General features: G+C 35.9%; 2 protein-coding genes across 3 annotated transcripts in view; both read right to left on the bottom strand.

Moving 5' to 3' along the window:
* LOC145680262 (uncharacterized) overlaps positions 1-6,729 on the bottom strand; it is a 30,206-nt gene extending 23,477 nt beyond the window's left edge. For both annotated transcript variants that reach the window (XM_081750606.1, XM_081750608.1), the window contains exon 1: positions 6,136-6,729. In XM_081750606.1, the coding sequence (XP_081606732.1) occupies positions 6,136-6,497 (362 nt within the window). In that variant the 5' untranslated portion in view covers positions 6,498-6,729. The remainder of the gene's footprint in view (positions 1-6,135) is intronic.
* A 10,035-nt stretch (positions 6,730-16,764) lies between these two features.
* LOC145681404 (uncharacterized) lies at positions 16,765-21,391 on the bottom strand. Its single transcript, XM_081753050.1, has 3 exons — positions 20,549-21,391; positions 18,654-18,802; positions 16,765-17,087 (listed from the first exon to the last, which is right to left on the bottom strand). Exons 1-3 carry the CDS (start codon positions 20,928-20,930, stop codon positions 16,806-16,808), a joined length of 813 nt encoding a protein of 270 aa, XP_081609176.1. The 5' UTR covers positions 20,931-21,391; the 3' UTR covers positions 16,765-16,805.
* Between the last annotated feature and the right edge of the window lie 1,420 nt (positions 21,392-22,811).

Genomic DNA, 22,811 nt, shown 5'->3' with positions numbered 1-22,811 from the left:
AGTAATACCGATCGAAGTTGAGAATTTGATTTTTAAAATATACAACCATTTCAGTATTTTTACTGTAAGGACAGAAAGTTTGAAAAACTTTTGTGAGTTCATTGGGTGTCATTAAGAATTTATTTTGTATCACTCAAAGACGAGATTCTTGTCTCTGCTTCCGTGTGTAGAAAAAAATTGTACGTCAGTATGAACCACTTAAGGGGTACTTTTTGATTGATGAAAATACTCCAATAGCTATAGTCAATTTCTTTCGAGACGAAACAAGTGAGTTGTGGCTGTGTTTCCTGCATGCTCAGCTAATTTTATTCACTGAAACAATTACTAAAATTGATAGGGAGGATATAACAACGACTGAAGTTTTTGTTGAATATTTTGAACTTCTGAGAAAATCTAAAGATAGAATTGAACAAAACTTGTTTCTGTTTTCTGCTAGAAATTTACTTACGAAACTTGTAAAAGAAAAGAATATAAAAGAGGAATATGCCTACTCAGTGTCAAGAAGGTTTTACTTTGAAGTAATAACATACTTAGAGATGTGCTCACAACGTTTTTTCGGAGAAGTAAACAAGATGAAACATTTACTACTTGACACATCAGTTACCTATGAAGAATTTCAGGAGTCGTTTGCATATTTCTATGAGCAGGTAAAACATGTAGACAGTTCGTTGGAATTCAGTGATAATGATATTTCTGACACTTACTGTGCAATATCCAGATATGTTGAAGAATACCTTGAACAATGGGGAGAGAAAAAAGAGACAATGATGGGCAAATGGAAAATAGTGTAGAAAGATTTAGTGCGGGCTGGGGCAAATTTAAATGTGATTGTGCCACTCGTGCAATTCTTGTTTACTTTACCGGGCACTAATGTTGATTGTGAGAGACTCTTCAGTGCTATTAACACTTACTGGAGCGAGGAAAAAAGTCAACTCACAGTGTCGACACTGGAACAAGTGATGAAAGTGAAGTTCAATGTAAGCATGCCCTGTGAAGAGTTCAGACTGGCGATAAAGGATGACATTAACTTACTCAAGAAAGCAAGATCGTCGCAGAAGTATGAACGATGGCCAGAAAAACTGTTTTAAGTATTTAACTCATTTGCATGCGCATTGGATAAAATACTGTAATTCATCTTGTCCTCATACCTACTGTCATTTTTTTATATACTCATTTGGATTTAAAAAAATCTGGTCACCCTACCAGTGCCGTAACAGATTAATCTTATTCCTGAGCTCTCAACGGTGCATGCAATCTTTATTCGAGAAAACTAATCTTGCGTTCATTACGTTGAAATTATATATTGATTAAAAATTACTTGCGAAACATGGACATACATACTATATAAGTATATAGGTAATTCGAGTTATCTGTATCTATTTTTTTTCACTCGCCAAAACAAGTGATTCTTAACTTTATAGTTTTCTTTTGTATTAATTTTCGTAGTTTTTCTGCAACATGATGGATTGAATAGTAAAAAATATTTTTTTCGCTCTATGATTTTCATTAAATTTTGGATCCATTTTAACCCTACCTTACCTAGTAAAAGTTATATATTTAGTCTTAGTTGAGGAACCGGTTTTTGGCTTCTGTAAAATTACGAAATTATGACTTGGTTTAGTTTACCTCCGAGGTTTAGATATAATAAAATCATCACCATCATCATAATCAATCATTATCAATCCATTGCTGAATGAAGGTCTTTTCAAGTCTTCACAACTATCTAACTTGGGCAATTCTTTTCCCGGTTACTCCTCAGTGGCTCATCATTTTGTCACACCTTCTAGTATGCGGAGGTTTACTAGGCTGTTTTTGTTTTGTGGTGTCGAGTATAGAATTGTTTTCGTCCGTCTTTCATAATTTCTTCTTGCAATACGTCCAGCACATTTTCCAGCTCATATTAAATTATTTCATTAGCATAATCAGTATTCATTTCTATATATTTGGGCTACAAATAATTCGAATTCGCTACTTTCGGTGTACAGACACGCTACTTTTTAATCTTCGGATCTGGCAACACTGACTGAATGACTTAAATCAACATAATGTGAGAACTCCCATGTGGTCTAGCGGCTAGCACTCTTGATTTCGGTTCGCGTTCCGGTAGGGGTAGCTAAAGTTGAACGACCGAAGTGGTTCGGATTCCAGTATAATCATTAGCTCCACGTCTCCTTTAGCTGCCCTAGCATAACTGTGGGACGTTAAACTAAAACAAAACAAAACAAAAGTGAACACTGTGTATTACTAACTGTTAGTCCTTGAATAATTGCATAAAGCTATATGGTATGGATCGAGTTTGAGGTGATCGGTGGTCAAACTAAAGGAAGTGAAATATAATTAGTGCGTAATTAGAACTTTTAATTAAGCACGGTCTTAATCTAAAGAGTATACCAGGCCTAAGGCTTAGAAGGAACAACTAGTGTTACTGAAAATGTATCAGTTACATTTAATTTCAGTTACAATTTCCATTTACATCTGTTGCTGGAACGAAGACTTAAACATTAACATTATAAGTAGCCCAAAGACCATGAAAAACGTCTTCTCTTGAAAGCATTCTTGCACCATACATCAAACTACGAGTAATTTTAAGATATCTTGCAGTTCATCTACGTTATTTGGACATATTTAGAATAATATTTAGCAATTTATTTAAGTGGGCAACGCTGCTTAAAATAATGTAACTGCCACTTGTAATTAAAACCACCAAAAACTGTTGTTGTAATGTTATAGAAGCAAAAGAAAGCAATAATTATTATAAAAATTTAATACAAATACGTCATTTTAAGCAGTATAACAATCACTACCAATGTGTTTGGTAGCTCTCAAACGATTTGAAATAACAATTGTTGTAAATGGTGATATAAACATTTAAGGGTAGGAGGGAAGATAAACGGGCCCTCGGATTTTCGGTTCAAAATTGATCACAACGTCTTCCTTAGGTCTCAAATAGTGTTTCCTGAAAATTTCAGACCGCGGAAACTTCAAAAAGGTGGCCAAAATTACTATAGAATTTACCATATATGGGCAGGGAAGATAAAGGGGCCCTGGGATTTTCGGTTCAAAATTGATCACAACGTCTACCTTAGGTCCCAAATAATGTTTCCTGAAAATTTCAGAACGCGGAAACTTCAAAAAGGTGCCCCAATTACTAAAGAATTTACCATATATGGGCAGGGAAGATAAACAGGCCCTCGGATTTTCGGTTCAAAATTGATCACAACGACTTCCTTAGGACTCAAATAGTGTTTCCTGAAAATTTTAGACCGCGGAAACTTCAAAAAGGTGCCCAAGATTAGAATAGAATTTACCATATATGGGCAAGGAAAATAAACGGGCCCTCAGAATTTAGGTTCAAAATTGATCAAAACGTCTTCCTTAAATCCTAAATAGTGTTTCCTGAAAAATTCAGACCGCGGAAACTTCAAAAAGGTGGCCAAAGTTACGACAGAATTTACCAGATATGGGCAAAGAAGATAAACGGGCCCTCAGATTTTAGGTTCAAAATTGATCACGACGTCATTCTTAGGTCCTAAATAGTATCTCCAGAAAATTTCAGACCGCGGAAACTTCAAAAAGGTGCCCAAAATTACGACAGAATTTACCATATATGGGTCGGGTAGGCAAACGGACCCTCGGATTTTTGGTTCGAAACTGATCACAATGTTCTTCTTAGGTCTCAAATGGGGTTTCCGCGTTCTAAAATTTTCTACGAACACTTTTTGGCACTTCAACAACATTTTGAGATCAAATTTGAACCCGAAAGCTGCGAGCCCTTTTATCTAACCTGTCTATACGAGGTTATAGAGGGTACATTGTATAGTAATTATCGGTACCTCTTGAAGTTACCGCTGTCTGAAATTTTCAAGAAACACTATGTGGGACGTAAGGAAGACGTTCTGATAAATTTGGATCCCAAACACCGAGGGCTTGTTTATCTAGCCTGCCCATATATCGTAAACTCTATCGTAATTTTGTTCATTTTTTGAAGTTTCCGCGGTCTAAAATTTTCAGGAAATACTATTTAGGACCTAAGGAACACGGTGTGCTCAATTTTTGATCGAAAATCCGAGGGCCCGTTTATTTACCCTATCCATGTATGGTAAATTCTGCCCTAATTTTGGGCAATTTTTGAAGTTTTCGCAGGCTGAAATGTTCAGGGAATGCTTTCTGCGACCTCAAGATCACATCTGATCAAATTTCAGCCGAAAATCCGAGAGCCCATTTATCTTCCCTGCCCATATCTGGTAAATTCTCTCGTGACTTTCGGGAAGTTTTTGAAGATTCTGCGGTCTGAAATTTTCAGGAAACATTATTTGGGATCTAAGGAACACGTTGTAGTCACTTTTGAACCGACAATCCGAGGGCCCGTTTATCTCCCTTGCCCATTTACGTAAAATTCTATAGTAATTTTGGGCACCTTTATGAACTTTCCGCGGTCTAAAGTTTTCAGGAAATATATATATATATATATAAATGCGCGTGTGTGTAATGAAGTAATGAAAACGTAGTTTGGATGAAATTCATTAATGTAATTAATTAATTAAATAATTATAGAAAGTATTCTGAAAGTAAAACTAGGACGTGAATTCTGCACACGCGTGATACCAATGTTCTCAAAAGGGAATATCACGTCACAGCATGTTGGCATGTGGTACGGGACAAATCAAAACAGAAATTCAATTATGGGTGGAAAAGGACAGAAACTGAAAATTTTGAAGAATTTGCACAGGTGGATCCATGTCCGGTCCTTAAATGGTTAACAAACTTGTGTGTGAAAGGTGAACTATATACCACGTGAGAGCACCAAAGGCACAAACAGTTCCAATAACTGACTGAGGCAGAAACAGTTCCAGGAAGTGACTGAACCAATAAGAACTGATAGAAGTCCTGTCTGAGTCAAAGTAAAATCTTGACCCAATTCGAAATAATATTTCAATACACTAGTACACAGATATCGTAAATATGTTGTGTTTTTACTTGTAAAATACCTACCTTCATAAAAATAAGTTAATCAAGATCGAACCTGTGATGCGCGGATTCACACACAAGGTAGCTAGTAACCATTGTAAATGAAATATAAAAGTAAATGTCGCGGTACTAGAGAAATGTCCAAGACTTAAGGAATTAACATAACTGCAAAATTTACGTTAGTAACGTATCATATTGGAACTTAAATATTTAAGCAATGACAACGTATTGGAATGTTTCATATAACATCTTTAATAGCGTACAAATACACAATTCAGCATGAAAAATAATACACTTTATGCCATATACAGTGATTTGTCCCATCCTTTTTCACATGTATTGGCCTTTGGTGACGCGCCTCTATCCTACCGACCTAACGCTTTGCTTCCTCTCGAGCCAACATGCTGGGATCCTGTCCTGAGTTCAGTAATTAAAAAAACTTAATTCGTGTCTTTTACATAATAATTCTTATTGCGTACGTACGCTATGATGTGAAACTATATGAATGAGAGCAACTCCGTCCCGCAAAAATGAATGTTGCAAAAAAAAAAAAAGGGGGGGGGGCGACTTTCTGAAAATGAAGTAAAATATGCAATGAATTTATGTGTAGGTTTCTCAATGAATATCCACTTATTTTTTGTTAGACTTATATCTTCTGTTTTCTTAATGTCTTTGGAAGACCTTCGTAAAAGTGGCGTAGATAATTTGGGGATAAAGCTACAAACATCCATACGTTTGATCCGGTATACAAAATATCACGTTTCTATTATGGAAATTTTCAGATCCCCTTCAGCCACGGCGTCTTTTTTCCTTTTTTTTTTTTTTTTTACATAAGTTTCTATATATGAAACACTATCGTAAAGTACCTATATCGAAAATATCTACAAGATATGGTTTGAAATGTGTATTCAATAATTAGGTAATCATTCCTTCATTAAGATGGTAATTACATGAGATTTCTATGGGTGCACTCACTTCTGCTTTTGGGTACAACTTGTCTATGTGTGCCGCGCCACTTCCAAACTGTTGATTATTAATTTACGTTCGACTTGGGCCTATTCCCGTAAATATTTCTCGAAAAGAATTCCTTACAACTATAAAATTTCCGTACACATGTAACTGTATTATCAATCTGAACCAATTAGTGTATATAAAATTTAACATTACCTTTCTGGCCCAACTGGATTTGAACTACTTGTAGTTAGTTGATTGTAGTCATCACAGTAAGAAGCGCATGTCTCTTCAACCTTTACTTTTCTTAGTGGTTCTATATTATTTTCAAAGGCAGGACATTTTGCTGCAAATTCAGATTTCACCGTATCAATGTTTAATTTGACATCCGAAGAATGTGTAGCTACATCCTTCTCTTTTGTTTGATCTCCTTCGGTTGTAGATGATATTAATTCTTTGTTGTCAGTTATCATTTCGTGTGTCCATCCTTTCCCTTCGAGTGGATCTTCCTGAGGAAAACCATAATCAATTTCTTCTTTGCACAAAAATTCCAACTTAACAGACGCTTCACCAGCCATTGTGGCTCCAAATTTAATACGTACTAGCAACTGTCCTTGATACTTCCATTTTATTTTATGCTGCCAGTGTTAATGAAGTGACTTACAAGAACGTCCATAGAAGCAATTTTATACTTGCAATCAAACATGCAATCAGATCTTAATAAATTACAGAATAATTACAGAGAACAACACGTTTGAGGAACTTCGTTCTTGCTTCCAAGAGCCTCTATCAGTGTTGGTAAGTTTCCCTTACAAATTTTTCCTGACACAAAATTTTTCCTAGATTATTGAGTGTCTAATTACTATGATGCTCGGTTGCACCAACCGTGGATAATCTGGGGATAGGGATAAAACCAAAGTTAATCATCGAAATGAGGATTAAGTGTTGCACCAACACTTATCTGAAGATTATATCGACAAATCGTCGGATTAAGATTAACCTTCGAAAACGGGAGTTTAATCTCTTATTAACGTTGTGATCAGCTGCGAGTAGAGTAGGTGAATATGCTTGCTGAAGATTATTTGGATGTTTTAGATGATTTAGAAATGCTGGAAGACATAGAATATGCCATCCGACCGAGAAGAGTAATTAGAGACAGACAAAATCCTTTCGAATACTTCAACGATGAAGAATTTTGTATTCGTTTTCGCTTGTCGAAGTATTCGGTATTGGATATGTTACAGCATTTTGAACACAGATTAGTATATAATTCTTTACGCAATACACCGATCCCACCACTTCATCAACTATTAGTTACACTACGATTCTTCGCTACAGGTAAGTTGTACTTTCATTTTCAATAATTAACAATAAATAGATTATGTTTTAGGATTGGTGATGGTGAAGCATAAAGTAATAATAGCTAGTAACGAAGATCGAAACTTTTATGTAAAAAGATTGCATTAAAAACGTTGGATCAATTTTTAGTTAAAGGTGGACCAGTTTCTCTTTCGATTAACTGTTTTTGTTTCGAATTTTGTCTTTTTTCTGTATTGCTATTGCCTTTAAGTACAAGGCATATTCTAGTATAAAAAGCAAATTTAATATCGTTTGAACCTAAAAGGAAATGTTAAATAGGGCCTAAACGAACGGGACCGTGTCTACCTTAAAAAAAATTGCAGCCAAAACAATTATTATGTTTCGAACAAACAGTTCTATTCTATGCGAATGCCATGTACTAATTAAAAAAAAAAAAAATCATTTTGGATTCAAATAATTTCTATTCAAGTTCCCTTATATGTTCCTTTTATGCGTGCATGTCAGGTTTTGGAACACCACTCAAAATAATGGTTTTAAATTGATTTTCTTCTTATTGCTGTCCAAAAGATTTGCGCCGGGCGTCATGACACTGCCTCATTTAACATAGATAAAATTCAAGCTGGGTACCAGAAATAATTGTTAAAAAATGGCAATTCTTTAAAGATTTTCTTATAAATACCCGCGTCCGGATACATGGCATAACTATATTGCAAAAAAGCTCAAATCAGTCTGTACTGGGTGGCCACTAGAAGGCACTAACGATATCTTACCGAGTCAGCGCACGGCGAAACTGGTGGCATCGCGCGGGAGTGCGTCCGAAGGCAGCAGGCGCTTTAGCGACGGTGAGTATATGCCTAAGCACGATACTCTTCAAGTGCTCATTCCAAAGAATAAAATGTATATAACAAAATGAAATATACCGTTTCTTTTTTATTATTTTATGTCGCATTCAAATATGACTTAAGTTTTCGTTTATCGCAAAACTTCCTCGAGACCTCGGGATGCTTTTCTAATTTGAATTTCCTTTCTTTCGTAGATTGGGATGCTTTTCTAACGTGAATCCCCCCTCTGCCTCTCACACATTGGGATACTTGGACGGAAAATAGTCTCATGAATGTTACGTGTACTTCAGCCATGCATGTTTTCGTATGTAATGCACTTTCACTGGAAATCAGAGTAGTTGAAATTTTCCCCAGTGGATTTTCGGGTAAAATCCAAGAAACTCACCTCCAAAAATATACTTCTAAACTTGGATTGAAACAAGAACTTTCATGAGATTATAATTACTTTCTTCGATCAAACTTCTTAGTATATGTCTAGTTTCAGAAGTGGCTTAAAATGTGTATTTATTACCAGAACAGAATACCACTGAAAAAAAAAAAGTGGGAATCTTGTCTAACGAATTTTGTTTGCTCTCGGTAACTGTGTTCAATTGTAATCTACTATATACAAATAAATAGTATCTTGTTTGTGTTCGCATCACGGGGAAACGGTTATAGAGACCGAATTATGAGCGAATATCAGTGGTCCAGAGTGTATCCAACGAAACGAGGATGAGGCTTTACGGATTCCTTGTGCGGATTTTTTCTTTCTTTTTTGTTACTTTTAAACTTAATTCAATGTCTCATGATTATGCGCCGAGGCTAAGGGAGACTGTGACGATGAGATGGATGATAATGGTGCCATGAACAAAGCGGGAAGAAACGGTAGAACTTCGAGAAAACCAATGCACACTGTGTTTGTTCACCACAAAGCGCACTTGGCGGAGCTGGAATTGAACCAGGAAATTGCGCTAAAAGTGAATCATCCCGGCCCCAGAAAGGAATTCCGTAGTTTCACGTGTATAATACAACATCAATGCTTATATAGTATTTTAAGTAGATATGTGGCTTTAAATATATGTACAAAATTTAATAAAACCCAATGAAACCCAAAAAACCTGGGTTTTTCACAATCCTTCTGGAAATAATCATTTTCAACCCTTGTATTTCGGGAACTGTGCTTGTGCTCATTTTAAAATTTTACTACGATTAATATTTCATCTAATACTATTATTTGCCATTTAAAAAATTAAATTCTCACTCCATAAAAATAGGCTAACTTTACCATCACTTTTTATTATAAAACTTGGAAATTTAAGTCTCGTTAAAATGAAACTATGGTAAATGACAATGAATAGTGAAATAGAAGAATGAGTGGTGTACTCAAGCTTGCGACTCTTCACGGATCATGGGCCCGCGGCGGCTCAATGGTAGAACGTTCATCTCTGGTGCATGGGGTCTTTGGTTCGATCCCAGCTCGGCCAAGTGAGCTTTATAGTGGACTAACACCGTGTGCGTGGGTTTTGTCGTTGTTCTCCCGTTTCCTCCCACTTTCTTCATTCCACCATTTTCATTCATTACTCATCATCACCGTCTCCTTTAGCCTAGCCGGCATAACCGCGGGACGTAAAACTTAAAGATTTCATTCATTTCATTTTTTACTTTCTTCACTATCACAACGCCTCCATACTTAATCTTGATTTGTAACCTTCTGGAAGTTAGATGTGCAATTGCGTGTTTTAAATATCGAAATTCGAATGTTGAATATTTTTCTTGAGTGTAGAATGTCTGCCCACAAAATGCAGTGTTTCATTGTAAGATATGTCTACTGATATTAACTATACATGGCTATACATCGCACTTCGATATATATATATATATATATATATATATATATATATATATATATATATATATTTTTGTAATCACTTTGTTATATATAGTGCTGTGGTATACAAGCCTGTTATAGTGAGGACACGAAATTGTGTGCTTCAAGATCACGTTAAACTAATACAGTTAAACCATGACCGCCAAAAATTCTGTTTCTATGGAGTACATGAGTAAGGTTGAAGCGCTGGTGATCATATGTGATCTCAATATCATTGCCCCAAACATAAAGGATAAACGAAGTTGTGTGAATTTTCCACGTTATTTTGAAGCACCCAATTTCTAATTCCTGTCTTTAGAAATAAATGTGTAATTCACGTAGTATCATACAAGAGTTATAGTTTTTTTTTTTTCGTTGTATGAACAGTACTCCAATAACATATAAGTAGAAGGCATACCACCAGTCATTGTCTGCAGATGGCTTCGTGTCATTGAAAGCACTCTTCTTATTTGCGGCGCAATACTTTCACAGGTTAGCGCAAGTAAACAAGAGGGTAGGGTCATCTCAGCTCATACAACGTCGGAACTATAACTCATGCGTTGTTAGTTTTGAGGCGTATTATAATTCAATGTGTTTTAGAAGTTGTATTTGTTCTTTATATATTAATTTTCAATTGTTTTCTGTAGGTACTTTCCAAGCAGTTTTGGGCGACATCCAAGGACTCCACAAATCGACAGTCAGTAGAATAGTCAAGAGGGTGGCTCCTATTATTGCAGAAATGCGTCCTATTCACGTGCAGTTTCCTAGCACTCGGGAAGAACGTACTCAAGTGATGGCATCTTTTTTTCAAATCGCAGGTTTCCCTGGAGTAGTGGGAACGGTGGATTGCACACAAATTCCGATTCAGTCCCCAGGAGGGAACAACGCTGAACTATATAGAAATAGAAAGGGCTACTTTTCAATCAATGTTCAAGTCGTTGCTGATTCCAAGGGAAAAATTAGAGACATTGTTGCAAGTTGGCCAGGGTCAACTCACGATGCAACCATTTTCGACAATTCTCGTATGTGTGCCTTAATGGAACAAGATGAAACAGGAGACTTGCTATTGGGGGACAATGGATATCCCTGTCGCCGGTATCTCTTGACCCCTTTCCTTCGCCCTCAGACTGCGGCTCAAGAAAGATACAACGCTGCACATATTAGAACGAGAAACACCGTGGAGCGTTTGTTTGGTACATGGAAGCGACGATTTCCGTGTCTGCAAGCTAAATTGCGTTTAAAGTTGGAAACAACTTTAGCCGTGATTGTTGCTTCTTCTGTATTGCACAACATAGCAGTAACTACTAGACTTGCTAACATCTATGAACAGGACTATTTTAATGATGATGCAGATGTTTTGCCTCCAAACCTGCCATTACGAGCTGTATTGGAGGGTAATGCAGTACGAAATACTATTGTAAATTCTCACTTTGTGTAATACCTCTCTTATGTGTGTAAGTCATAAATTTTAAGACTCAGGTGGTGTGAGATGATACGAAATGTATATGAGGTAAAATAATGTTTTTTTATATATAATTAAATGGTGTCTAACATTAGTAAACATCGTCATTTTTATTGATTTAAAAAGTTATTAAATAGCCTAGCGTAAGTATGGTGACAGTAAGCAAAAATATCTATGTTTATTCCTCTCCGTAGAGAATCAAACCCAGTGCTCCTTGCACGAAAGGCACGCACTTTACCCGTTGCTTAATTATGAAAGACTACATCATATATATATCCCAAAATAAAACTGAACTTAAGTCCTAGTTTTTGGGACAAATTGTTTTCGAGTAATCAAATTTTTTTAAAAAAAATCTTAAAATTTAACGAAGGTAGTTATAGCTCTGTTCAGTTGAAGATTTGGTGTTCCTAACGAAAACGCTCTAAAACACCGCTAAACTAATAGTTTGATAGTTGATCTATGGGTAAATACCTTTCTTCAAACTTTTGCTGCATTTCTAGATTTTAATTGTACGAGTTATGCAATCGCACATAATTAAAAAAAAGTTCGCTGAAATTTGGTGCTAGTGATGTAATGCATTTTTAATCAACAACAAATACTAAAAAGAACGAGATTTTAATAGAACGTAACGAATTAATGTCATTGATAGCTAGCTAATTAGTACTTCAAAGTATCTGTACCCGACTCAATTTAAAATATGATACACAAGTACCATAGAGTTCTGAAGCATGGGTATTTAGATATATCCTCTGTAATTTCTTGACTTGATTTTCAGTTTAGCGTCCCTTTCAGCAGCAAGGCTATATGAGACTTGGACCTACAGCTTAACATGCGATTCGAATCACATCAGCTCCCGCAGGGAATACAACCTGAGTTTCCCATGCAAAAGACGCGTTAGCCGCTTAGCCAGGAATTTACACCTGTAACTCTTTAACCCAGTGGAGATAAGTTTCATAATTTCCAATGTAGATTTTTTTTTTTTCCTTTTGGTATTCTGAAGTCTCTTGGTTGTGAAAATTGTTTTGCGATTTGCGTAGTAGTGTCACCAGGTCTAGCTGGGAAGAGCCTTATTACACCCAAGCTACGCAAGGAAAATGCAGTACATACGTGTTAAAGAAAAAATGCATTACCGTAATAATAATTCGAATATAAGGCGCCATCGAATCTAAGGTGCACCTGAAATTTCACCTAATTTTAAGTCATTTTTAAAAATCTTCGAATTTAAGGCGCAGAAACAGGGTTTGAAAAAACCTGTTTTTTTGTTTTTTTTTAAAAAAAAAAGCACAACCCACCTGGGCCTATATGGTGTTTTTCGGGTTTAATTGGCCTTTTTCGAAATATTTCAATGTCTTTGGGGTAAATGTGTTAAAATTTGATTTATATTTTAAGATTATCATTGTCACAACTTGCAACAATTTTCTATTCACTGCTGTTTTGAAAACATGGCCGCCATTTTGAAATTTTTCATTGGATCGCCGAGAAAATCTATATAGCAAAATTAGAATGTCTCATGCTTCTACTCTCAAACTTTCAACTTAAAAGTCCGAAAATTGCACCCTGCAGCGTGGATACCCTCTATTTTGAAATTTTATATTGCATCACCGCCAAAATATATACAGGTAATTTAGTATCTCGTGCTTCTACTCTGAAAATTTCAACTTGAAAGACCGAAAATAGCGGTTTGTAGCGAGGATAACAGCTATTTTGAAAAATAAAATGGCCTCCATTTTGAAATTTTACGTTGGTATGCCGCCAAAATCTATGCAGGAAATTTAGTGTCTCGTGCTTGTACCCTGAAAATTTAAATTTAAAAGACCGAAAGTGGTACCCTGTAGTGTTTGGTACACCAGGGGCGGATACAGAACAGAGTCCTGGAGTAGGCGAACAGTCTCAAAGGGGGAAGGGGCGGTCAGAGCTGATCGAGGTGAAATATTCGTCTAATGATTTAAAGGACGAATAAACAAATGTAGATTGAATCATCTCAGGAAGCACAGTGATATTCGCCAGTTTTGTTCAGTGATGCTATTTTTTTTTTTTTTTTACAACCGGTTCTCTATACACCTTGGTATATATATCGGATGTTGTAAAAATGGCGCCCATGGACTACAGAGCACAGACAAAACAAAGCAAAAAATATATAATTGTTTATCTTTCGGGTCCTCGTTTGGAGATGAATTTCACTATGTGCCAACGTCACAGAGAAGATCTACCAATGTATCAAATAGTTACACCGGTTCTTTCCAGATGGAAGTTAAAGTTGACACTAGCAGCACTTACTAGCATAACAATCGATGTAACTGCTTGATGGATTCGTATGGCAATGCTAATGGTTCCAAGTTAATCTGCGACGTTGTCACATAATGAAATTTTAATTCCCTATATCAATGAAGGCCTTGGAAGGTATGCCATTATATAGGATTTTCGCTTTATATTGACTTGAAGAATAGCTTTCTGTTGTTCTTGGGCTCCATTTTTAGAACACCCTATATATATTTATCGTTATTTTTCAAACTAAGAACTGTTTCTATTTTGTAGCGTCACGTTCCAACTAAACCGGCTGTAGGAGAGGGAAACATATGACAGAATATACAATAACACATTATTGTTAGTGAGAGTTAGTCGGCAAGATTCTAGACCACAGGGCCCCCCTTCCCACTTAGCTGTAATAAAGACAGAAAACAACGTGGTCTGCGGGGCTCTAACCCACCTTCACTCGCTAACGCTCGCTCGTCAATATCATGTGAATTAAATTTTAAACTTTGGTACAGAAAAGAACCCAACCTAGCTATTAACCTAGGATCTGTGTTCTAGAACCTTCCCGAGTTGGTCAAAGTTTTTCCAAAACCAGTTTTTTGGTGTCTGGAAATTTCAAAAGAATTAACAATAAGACCTGGAAACCTTTTATTGACATGACTGGAAAACTCCATCGGTCGCATCAGATAAATATATTTGCGCCCGCCGATTCGAATTTCTCTTTCAACGTTGTTTTCACAACAATGCAAGCGAGCGGGAAAAGTACATAGATGTTTTCACAAATTTCGCTTCTTTATTTCACGCTTGGGTAGGTCATGCGTTATGTATGTATGTGTGTGTTTATGTCTGGGTATAACAAACGGTTCTGCGAACCCGAAATATTTTAACAACCGATTCTCGCGAACCGGCTGAATAGCACCACTGGTTTCGTTGAAGTTCACTTCCGATACTTTGTGCGTTCAATTGCAGGAATTTCCCGAGTACTTCTTTCCCTCGAAAATGCAGCTTTCTTTACTGTACATCGAAACTTCAGCTATTACGGAATTTGAAATTGAGCACTTGAAATAGTTAAACAGTCTTTGGAACTCTACACATTAAGCTTTTAAATTTGACAATTTTTACGCTAATCTAATGGTGGTGGTGTTAATTCTACAGTATGCTTATTTGAAGAGTTAGCAACAAATGACTGAACTAAACTGTTGTAGGAAAAACAAATTTTACTGAAGAATGCTTGTGTTACCATCAAAGATAAGAAATAATAGCTCTACTAATGTATTTACATATTTACTGGTAATACCGGCACCTATGGCCTAAAACCCGTCAAACATATGAGGGATAACGTCCCTCGGCGTCACCGAATCGGCGAGCACACTATTCATAGAAAGTATTTTCTAAAATATAAAATTGCATATTTAACTTCAAACTGGCTATAAGCATAGTCCATACATTAATCTGTTCTATAATTATTTCAAGCTAAGGTAAGGTTCCTTATTCATTCAGAACTTTATATAGGTCATACGTTGAAAGCTGTTGTATACCCTAATGCGAAAGCTAATTCGCCCAAGGAAAGACCAAAATTTGATACCAAGTTGTACCAACAATATACTAACAAGAAGCTTAAAACCAAGTTTTTTTTTCAGATGGGTCCAACCCGAAAGAACCCACCGGGTTTTTTCGGGCTGGGCCTACTTGGGCAAACCCTGCGCAGAAATAATGTACGAATACATTCCTTTATCAGTAAAACGAAATGTTCATTCATCGTGAGCGATTACCATCTTTGTGCAGTCTGTCATTGTTGTAATACAACCAATTTTAGGCAAATTAGTTGAAACTACCAGAATTAAGACTGTAGTAGACTCTATGTTGTAAGCTACGTGCAATGAATAAATATGTATATAGCAGTATATACATCGAATCTAAGGCGCACCTGAATCTTGGACGTCTAAAAGCTGACAAAAAGGTGCGCCTTATGTTCAAAGAAATACGGTAATTAACAAGTTCATAGACAGTGTTTTTAAACTGTGTTTCTCAAGATTTTCCGTTTTGAGACTCCTCTTAGATTGAACACTAGTCAAAAGAAGAAACTTTAGAGAATTGTGTATTATAAACCAAATTAAAAACCTCACACAGTGAAAATTTCATTTCTTTCACTTTGTCCTCCAGATTGATATTTCATTATTGATTACTACGGATGAACAAAATTAATGATTGTGAAAGATTTCGTAGAAATAAGAAAGTAAGAGAAACCCAAGGAAACTCACGCAAACGATGTCTATCCACCACGGAATCCGTTTGACACGAACCGAGACCGAATCAGGGGTTCCATGTACTAGAGATTGGTTGCTCTACTACTGAGCCACCGCTGAAATCATCTCCAATGGTCAGCGACTAAAGTTCTTTCTGTTTGGTAAAATTTATTTTGGGACTAAAGGTAGTATGGCTTACCGCCGGTTGCGCCATATGCTGGAACGTATAGAAAATTATTTTTTTAACATACTGAAAACTGTACTGAAATTGTACTTCCATTCTCTAGTTATTTACTAAACTAATTTCATCAAACGAAAAGAACTTCTATAGCTGACTGTACAACAAATAATATTTAACAGAATGGAATAATGATGTAGTTTGCACATTGAAGACTTCCTACAACATATGCATTACGTTACATAATGATACTTTTAATCCATTTCTCAATTAAGTAACAACGCTCTGTGTGTAAAATTTATCTATGCCCCGGAAAAAATGTTCAATTCACACACTAGTTCTGGGACACTACCAAAGGCGTTCTCCCAACTATAGGCCACAGATTTTTTCGTGTCCGAGAATTAACAAACAATTAATTAAGTATGCGAATACTCCTTACATCAAAAGGAAATATCAAAAAATCTTAGAACACATGAATTGGTAAACGCGTTTATCATAACCTGCGGTAAATGCAGAAAATCGGTCTTTGAAGTTATCTTGTTTGAAAGTTACTTGGATTGAGATATGGACTATCATTTTGACACTTGTCGCTCAATTAACGGTACAATCTTTGAACTACCGTTAGTTTTCTTAGGGGGAAAAAAGTATTAGAAATTTAAACGGGGAATTAATAAGTTTTCGATTCACTAAAATAAATCTTGTTATTTCTGAATTCTGATGTTTATTTACATTTTCATAATTACAAAGATGATGTCGAAATACAATTATACGTGCTTGCTCTTTGTTTCTGAATCTGTAGTAAAGCCATTCTCTCACTGTGTTCTGCCATCAGAGCATTATGCAGCTCGTTCTGTTGCCTTAATGCTATCTTTTGCTGCTTCAGGACCACCTTCTCGCGTCTAATTTGAATATTAATTAATGATAATCTTCTTGCTTCTACTTTTGATAGGTATGCCTCGCTCCTTTTATAAAGATTTTCCTTTTGGTGCTTTGGGGTGACCTTCCTCGTCACTGGCGTTTTCTGGAACAGAAAGACAGAAATGTTTAAACTGAAACCTTATTTTACAAGTTTGGTATAAATCTTTCATAATTATATCTTTAATGTACAACGTAACTATAAGAATATTATGCGACTTCCTTTCAATGAGTTATAGGTTTCCTACGTATAATACTTTGACAAAGGACCTAGCAAACTTATTACGCAAATCGTACCTCTGACAAATTAATTTTTCTTTTGGATGTATTGTCGAACTGATCAAAGGGAGTAACGGGCGTGAATTCCCAAACGTTTATGATTTCACAAATTTATATAGGTTAAGAAATATGTAGTTTCGAAATGTGAGAAGTTGGAAAATTCTATAATATTATATTCTTGTTATAAAAGTATATACCCTGCTTTTATCATAATCTATAAATTCGTTTAGATTTTGGGTTGAAAAACGTAAATAAACAACATGATTCGCAAATTCACTATTTAGAATTTGAGACATTTTTATTTGAGCAGTGTAACTTTCTAAATTAAAACTTGTTTTAGTCGTTCATCAAAATACAGGAATTTATTCATTATGCATTAAGAATAGTTTACTAGTTATATATTTACACTGTAAAAACTACCCTTGTTCCTCCTTCTCTGTCGTTCCATGTGTCGAACAGACAGACAACAGTTACATGATGTATTACATAGTCTCGTTTCTTTGTTCATCAGAATCTAAAGGTATTGATGGAATCCATTATATGTTTTTATATTTTTATATTATCAATAATATCACCGTGAAAATGTTCTACAAAATTCCGGATTCGCATAGTTTGCCAAACTATCATTTGAAGCCGGAAACTCCTGCTCATTGCAATCTTTCATCACTTCGAAGAAAAAAAAAAAGAAACTAATATAACGGAAGACAGATTTCTGCTTGTTTATTCGTGTTATTCTTACGTCTCTCTCTGAGTAGGGCCCGTTATGTAATAAATTAAAAGGAAATAAGTAACAACAGTAATCGTGTGATAGGCTATGGTTACTGGTAATTTAACAAGAACACTATCTCTACAACAAATTTGCACCAGGTTTATCAGTTCACAACAGTAATATTGACAAATGGGAGAAAAAGTCGGCCTGGACCTATGTTAAAAGGCATTCGCCTGGTAGAACTGAGTAAAATACGGAAAAACCACAGTGAGCATAACCAATCAGCGGATTTGAATCTGGGACCACAATAATAATAATATTAATAATAATAATCTACATGTATAAAAATGAAAGTAGTTATGTTTGTGACTATTTACCGCTTCAATCTACCGACCGATCTCGATCAAATTTTCAACAGATTTGAAATTCGGGAATGGGTGGAAGGTTTTTATCATTCCATTGGATATGGATGGTTCTTATCATTTCACTTTGATAGTGCAATTTTGGGGAGGGAGAGATATGTACATATAAGTTATCAAAAATGACCGATATTAGTGTCGAATCCATAGTTTCCGGGGTCGCTGAAATGAACATTTTAAATCCAAATTTAGCTCCGCAACTTGGGAGAGGATATATATATTAATTAATTAATAAAGAAATAAATAACTACAAAAATATACATACTTCTATTGCTTCCTCCATGCGACTTCCTTTCTCTGTTGGTGTGATACGAAGAGAATTTTCTGAGATGGTAGGCGTAACTTCAATAGTTTCCTCAACTGCAACATTGTTTGCCAGCTGGTCAGTTGTTATTGTGGTTATTTCAATCGTTCCTAGAGTAAGAAAGAGTGACATTTGTACTAATAATATTCTATTACTACAATGGAATGGTTAAAAATGAGCTAACGTACACTAACCTAACATGGTCTACTCTACATTTAAAAATAGTGGCTTAACATTAAATGTAAGGTGAGCTAATGTAACCTAACCTACTCTACCCAACCTTACATTTGAAAATAATACATAAACATCGGAGTTCCGTTATTTAGCTTAACCCACACTACGCTACCCTAATATTCTTACTCTCCAAAACCCTCTCCTACCCTACTTGACGCTCTGGATTTAAGACAAGACAATTTTGCCTCTAGTATCTGGATATCTCAACCCCAGATATAGTAGATTATCCATAAGACCAATTCTATATTCTATTCTGAAATATCAGATCCACGTTAATAGTACTCACATTGCTATCATGTGTAACAATTATATGGGTGCTGGTGAGGTTTTTGTGACATATTTTAGAAAATTTCACGTAAAATTGAACACTGTGCATGAAAAGTCACTTATGAGGAACACATTTTTACAGGAGATACAATTAAATACAGCTGTATTATTTACAAATGTAAAATCATTACAATTGTTTTATGACGGATAAAATAAGTGAGAGGATATGAAAGATGATTGTATAAGATAACATTTTCCAGTTGCGGTGTATATTATCGGTATTTAGCATGAAACCATGACAAGTGCAATTGAAACTCCTATCATTGCCAAAGCCCGTTCCTTTTCACTAGCTTTGCTTGCTCGTATACTCACTGTCGCTGACGCACCTTCGGAAGCACCTCGTGCTATCGCGGGACCCACCAGCTTTGCCCTGCGCTGACTTCGTTACTTAGCAGTCGTGCTTTTTGCGACCACCTACCACAGGTTATGGTTTGTGATTTTTGTCCATTAGTTTTTATGCCATACATCTGGAAGCTGTATTTATACGGAAATCGTAAAAAAAACAATTATTTTTGATGGCTCCCTTGAATTATATCTATGTCAAGTGAGATATATTCACGTCAGGCTAAATCATTTAAGGGAGAATAAGAACAAAAATTAGTGAATTTCAACAACTACTTAAGTTGCGTGCCGAAAATAAACCTGCAAGTTATTACATACTATTTTCCTCTGGCGTTATATTCTGCACAGTGTACAAAAACTTATTTTACGTTTAAAAGTGGAGCGTTACTTGTATGAGACCATGATAAGCGCTATTGCAACTCGCATCATTGCAAAAAAAAAATATATATATATATATATATATATATATATATATATATATATATATATATATATATATATATATATATTCTTTTCATTACCCACACTTGCTTGTATACTCAGCGTCGCTGATGTGCTTGCTCCCTTCGGATGCACCTCATTCTAGCGCGCGGACCCACAGCTTCGCCCTGCCCTATCTCGGTTAGATACCTTCCTTGCTCTTTAATGGCCACCTAGCACAGGTTGGTTTATGTTTTTGCACTATAGCTTTTATGCCATACATCCTGACTCAGTATATATACCCAAATCGTAAAAGAACTGTAATGTCTCAACAATTACTTCTGGTGGCACTCTTGAATTTTTTCTGTGCCACGTGAAATATTTTCATGCCGCAGCGCGCAAATCTTTTACGGAACAATAAGAAGGAAATTAGTGAAATAATTATGTTTTATATTTTACACTTATTTCCAGTGGTGTACTAAAACCTGACGTGCAAGATTATAGTATAAAACTAAGGTTCTTAAATCACTTACCTGTGAAATCAGAGTCAAACGGATTCTGCAGCCTCTCAAACTGTCCGGGCAAGATTGATTTAAGCTTCTCGGATGTATTATCTACGCTTTTTTCTGGAGGTCCTCCTCCTGTAGCATATCTCGCTCGAGATTCCTCTGCAAACTGCTTTCTAGCTTTTGCCTTTAAATTCTTCACGTACAACTTAATATTACCAACATCACGCTTTGTCACCCCGGGAAGAGAGTTAAATTCTGAACTTAAAGCCTGCCATGCAGATTCCTTTTCAGCATTTGATACGGCATCTGTTTTTTTATTCTCAAGTATTCTTTTGTATTTGTCGACGAGCATTAGAACATATTCACTTTCCTGAGGAGTGAAATTCTTCGTACGCTTTCTTTCCATATTTAGTAACTACAACTACAGGAATCACTACACCGAAATATTATTTTCTGAGCTTATGCTACGCGAATCAGTTTTCAGTTGTTACACGCACTTTCTTAGCCAATCAAACGTACAATATTACATGACGTCATGTCGCAAACGTCATAGTTTTATACAACTTCCGATTATTCGTGGATAAGTTAATCCTTTCTCACAAACTGTTGGTGCAACGATGAAAGGTTCTTATCCAAAGATAAAAATAATCAACGTATTATCTTATCCTATCTTAATCCTCGGTTGGTGCAACCGAGCATGACAGAATTTATGGATATGATTAATTTAGCTAGACTAAGGGAAATATCAACTAAAGTCGTTCCATTCATTTCTTGCTTCTATTTTTTACTTTAAGGCGGATTTTCATGCCCGCGTTAGAACGGAAGCATTACATGTAGCGTATTCACCGTAAATTATTTTCGTTTTCATACATCCGTGCGTGTATTGCGCCAAATTACTACTCCCTAGCTAATGCGCATGCGTAAAATAGAAAGTTTGCGACTTCCGCCATGTTAGTCAGTGAATACAATAGTGTACGCGCGCTACTTCCGTCAGAATTGAACAAATTTCTACTCTGACGCGAGTGTAGCGCGCCATCTCCGATGCGTGATTTCATTGGCTGTTTAGCACAATCGCTCGCAACTCACGGAGGTAAAGGACACATGAAAATCCGCCTTTATCCTTAACATTTTTTTCTACAAAAATGCAAGTATATCCAGCCAATAACGGGGGTAAATTACGCTAATGTACCGTAAGACGTGGTTACTTTGCACATTAGGGATTACTTTGAACAAAACATGAAAAGAGTTGCACAGTCCTCTGTCGGCAAAACCATAAATAGAAATGAGGAAGTATCAACTGGCAACGTAAGACAGAAAATCTAACTGAGTTTTGGCTATAATGTCGATGGTTAACATCAGTTCTAATTTCCGATAGGATTCATTGTTGTAGATGTATGTGAAGCAGTCACTGTAAAGGCCGCCAAAATTTAAAAGATATCACGTACAAGATTTTTCTTGCAAGTCAACTCAATTTCGTAGAATACTTATGTGTATAATCAGACTTTGATGCAATAGTTGAAATTGAAATGTGAAACGTTTTAAAGTTAAAAAGAAAAACTGGGGGAAGATAGTTTCAGCCTCTACTCGGGCTTACTTTGCACAGGTCCAAAATACCGCTTAGATAGGAAATTATTACTACTGGAACCTCCTGCATTCTAAATTTAGGTAAATTTCCTATTTGTGAATATGCTGGAACGAATCTCTTGTTGGAAAATTAATTATGAACAGTAGCGGGTCCTGAAAAGTAGTCTGAGAGAGGCTTCACACACAAAGACTTTCCTTTTTTCTTTTTTTGGAATCACTAGACTTCGGGAGGGGGGGGGGCTTGCAGACTATACGCATAGGAATGAGTAACATTAGATTTAAAAAAAACAATCATGCGCTTTGGGTGAGTTTCAGCCTGAAAGTCCCTAATTCAGTACCTCTTCCATTTATTACAATTGGGACGATATTCTTACGTTAGACTTGAGGAACAACCAAAGCAAATCAGTACAAGGAGATTATTTTTATATCCCTGAGTTGGCATTTTTGTTGAGCATATGCTAAACTATGAGAATGCAGTACCTGTGCCGGTACCAGAAAAAAACATAATTTTCTTTACAAACATCGATAATTCAAACTAAGTACAAATACCGGTACAATCATTCTAATATCAGTATTTGTAGACTGCATGCAGTTTCGTGTAGAAAGTAAACTGTACAAATACTGAAGGGAAAACATTGTACAGAAACGTTATGTTTGTATGTTGAACATACCTTTTTTTGTACGTTGTGGGGTTTACTTTGCC

This window comes from Thermobia domestica, chromosome 3 (assembly GCF_964235325.1).
Source record: "Thermobia domestica chromosome 3, izTheDome1.hap1.1, whole genome shotgun sequence".
Lineage (NCBI taxonomy): Eukaryota > Metazoa > Arthropoda > Insecta > Zygentoma > Lepismatidae > Thermobia > Thermobia domestica.
The sequence above is the reverse complement of the archived record's forward strand: the minus strand, read 5'-3'. Positions and strand labels throughout refer to the sequence as shown.

Excerpts from the sequence above, each read along its gene's own strand:
- LOC145681404 (XM_081753050.1), bottom strand. The coding sequence starts at position 20,930 with ATGGAAAGAAAGCGTACGAAGAATTTCACTCCTCAGGAAAGTGAATAT. Across the intron at positions 18,803-20,548 it reads GTTTGACTCTGATTTCACAG|GAACGATTGAAATAACCACA; the intron begins GTAAGTGATTTA and ends TTCTTACTCTAG. Across the intron at positions 17,088-18,653 it reads GCATGGAGGAAGCAATAGAA|AAAACGCCAGTGACGAGGAA; the intron begins GTATGTATATTT and ends TTTCTGTTCCAG.